This window comes from Kryptolebias marmoratus, linkage group LG3 (assembly GCF_001649575.2).
Source record: "Kryptolebias marmoratus isolate JLee-2015 linkage group LG3, ASM164957v2, whole genome shotgun sequence".
Lineage (NCBI taxonomy): Eukaryota > Metazoa > Chordata > Actinopteri > Cyprinodontiformes > Rivulidae > Kryptolebias > Kryptolebias marmoratus.
Window position 1 is genome coordinate 28,427,089 of NC_051432.1, and position 2,359 is coordinate 28,429,447.

The 2,359-nt window shown below is 47.0% G+C and overlaps 1 protein-coding gene across 12 annotated transcripts in view; it reads left to right on the forward strand.

The window, feature by feature from the left end:
• Nucleotides 1–2,359, forward strand: part of rims1b (regulating synaptic membrane exocytosis 1b) — a 55,385-nt gene that overhangs the window by 50,503 nt on the left and 2,523 nt on the right. For all 12 annotated transcript variants that reach the window (XM_037974868.1, XM_037974873.1, XM_037974871.1 and 9 more), the window contains 3 exons: nt 890–1,034; nt 1,112–1,224; nt 1,380–1,481. In XM_037974868.1, the coding sequence (XP_037830796.1) occupies nt 890–1,034; nt 1,112–1,224; nt 1,380–1,481 (360 nt within the window). The remainder of the gene's footprint in view (nt 1–889; nt 1,035–1,111; nt 1,225–1,379; nt 1,482–2,359) is intronic.

A 2,359-nucleotide genomic window follows, 5' to 3' on the forward strand; every position in this document is an offset into this window, starting at 1 on the left:
CAGTAAGGTAGCAAAGCTGCGCTCTTCTTCGTAGACATTGAGTTTGGCTGCAGCTGCACACAGTTGCAGCGCCTCCTACAGGAAACTGGTGGAGCTACGCAGAGAACCACGCCGTTCAAAAGCCTTGTTTGGATTCAGGTTTTTATAAAACGCTGAGGTCCGGACCTCGGGGTCCTCAGTGGGTCCTGGTTACAGTCAGGGTCGACATTAACTGTTGTTTGACTGAGGAGGAGGAGTCATGTTTCAACAGAAGCATCTTAATGTGACCGTAACGTGGATTAAAGTTGAGTTTTTAAACTGAGCCAGAATGTGAACTAATCTATGATGAGTGAGCAGAACCTGGGCCCGGCTCTGGTTCTGTTCACTCATCTTTAGAACCGGATCCGTTTTCTTGTTCTGAATGAAACCATCGAAGGTGCTGAATAAATGACTCAGATTTTCTGTAAAAGTAAACAACTGAGAAACATTTCATTTTTTAATCAGTATTTTCTGTTTGGTTTGATCTCCTCTCACCGCTTTGCAAAAACAAAAAAAACACAAAAACATCGAAACGTGCAGCTCCGTCGGGAACAGTGTGGCACATCGAACGTTTCACCGGAGATGACAAAAAGATGAAACATCCAAACTCTCATTAACTTCCACTGAATCCAAGCTGTGAAATATCCTTTTAATGCAGATCTCAACATTAAAACCTTAAACTGAATCCTGAAGGTTAAATGGAGTCGGATGAGTTCTTCAGGCCGAGGTCCGGTTTGTAGTTCCGACCTGCTCCGAGTGTTTTATTTGTAGCTCTTTCATCCTGAGAGCCGTCAGTGTTTCCTTCTGATCCCAGAATCACTGAACTTCTGCTTGAAGCCTGTTTTTATCGTCTCTTCTCGCTGTCGTCCAGAGGGGAAGAGTAAAAAGGAGAAGGGCGCTCCCATCCAGAGGAGCACGGAGACCGGCATGGCCGTGGAGCTGCCCCGGAACATGAGCCGGCAGCCCAGCAGGGAGTCCAACAACAGCAGCATGAACAGCTGCAACTCCGAGGGGAAGTCAGTACCCGCCTCCGTCTGTGACCTGCAGCGCCGCTCTTTTTGAAACCTGACGGTTCCTCTCTGTTCTCTGTTAGTCTCATCTTCTCTGGAGTGAACCTGGGAGCCAGCAGCCAGTTCAGCGACTTTCTGGACGGACTGGGACCGGCACAGTTAGTGGGCCGACAGACGCTGGCCACCCCGGCCATCGGTACGAAACCTTCTGTCCTCCTTTTGTCTCCTGTCTTCTCTCATGTCCATTTTCATCCTGTTGTCATGTTTCCGTCTTCCATGAGTAGAGGCTGTAAGTTTGACGCAGCGTCCTGACAGAAACTGAAGTCTTGTCTCGTCTCTGCTCTCTCTCAGGTGACATCCAGATCGGGATGATGGAGAAGAAGGGGCAGCTGGAGGTGGAGGTCATCAGAGCTCGAGGACTCGTACAAAAACCAGGATCTAAATCTCTCCCTGGTAGGAACCAACGAGTCGGGCCGACAGCTGATCGAAGCCTAACGTGCTGTTTCTTACAAACTCTCTCTGAAAAGCAGGACATGTCACAGTACATTGTTATTGATGTAGAATTTTATGGTTATTTGTGAGCACAACGAGCACCAGCAGCTAGCTGTAGCACTTCCTGCAGGAACATCATAATATTTCTGCTGGAATAACCGTGAAAGGTGGCAATAAAAAGACCAGTGTTCACGTGAAGACAGGAGCTTTAAGACGGCAGCGGCTTGTTTTAGTCTTGACCCGTCTGAACTAGCCGTTAGCTCATCAGTCCGGTCAGAATTAAACTATCGCTGCCTCAGTCACGTTGTTTTAATAATTAAAGACACACAGCTTCTCCTCCTCTTTGGTTTCCACTCTAATAAACCTTGTTGTTTTGATTTGGCTCACTTTGTTATCGCAGACACTTTTAATCCCATTTATCAGTCAGTAAAATGGACAGATTAATGTGAGATGAGTCTAAACTCCCTGCAGCCCCCCTCCTAAACTGTAGGTGGTGCTGTGAAGAAATTAATCCCGTTACACAGCAGGAAGGGGAGCCCTTCACTCATAAACTTACATTATTCAGACCCTCCAGGATTTCGCAATGTTGCGATCGCAACTATTAACGCAAAATCACAACTTTTTGCAACTTTGCCCAAAACACCGCAAAATCACAACTTTAACCCAATATTTATTGTTTCTAAAGTGATTCGCCACCGTTTCTGCGGTCTGGTCTCTTCTTTGTGGGTTTGTGTAGCGTGGAATACAAAATAACCCCAAATAACTCAGGAAGAAGACGCGTGACGTCACTTCCTGTTAACATCAGAATGCCGGGAGCGTGCAGGAGCAGCGACCGAAGC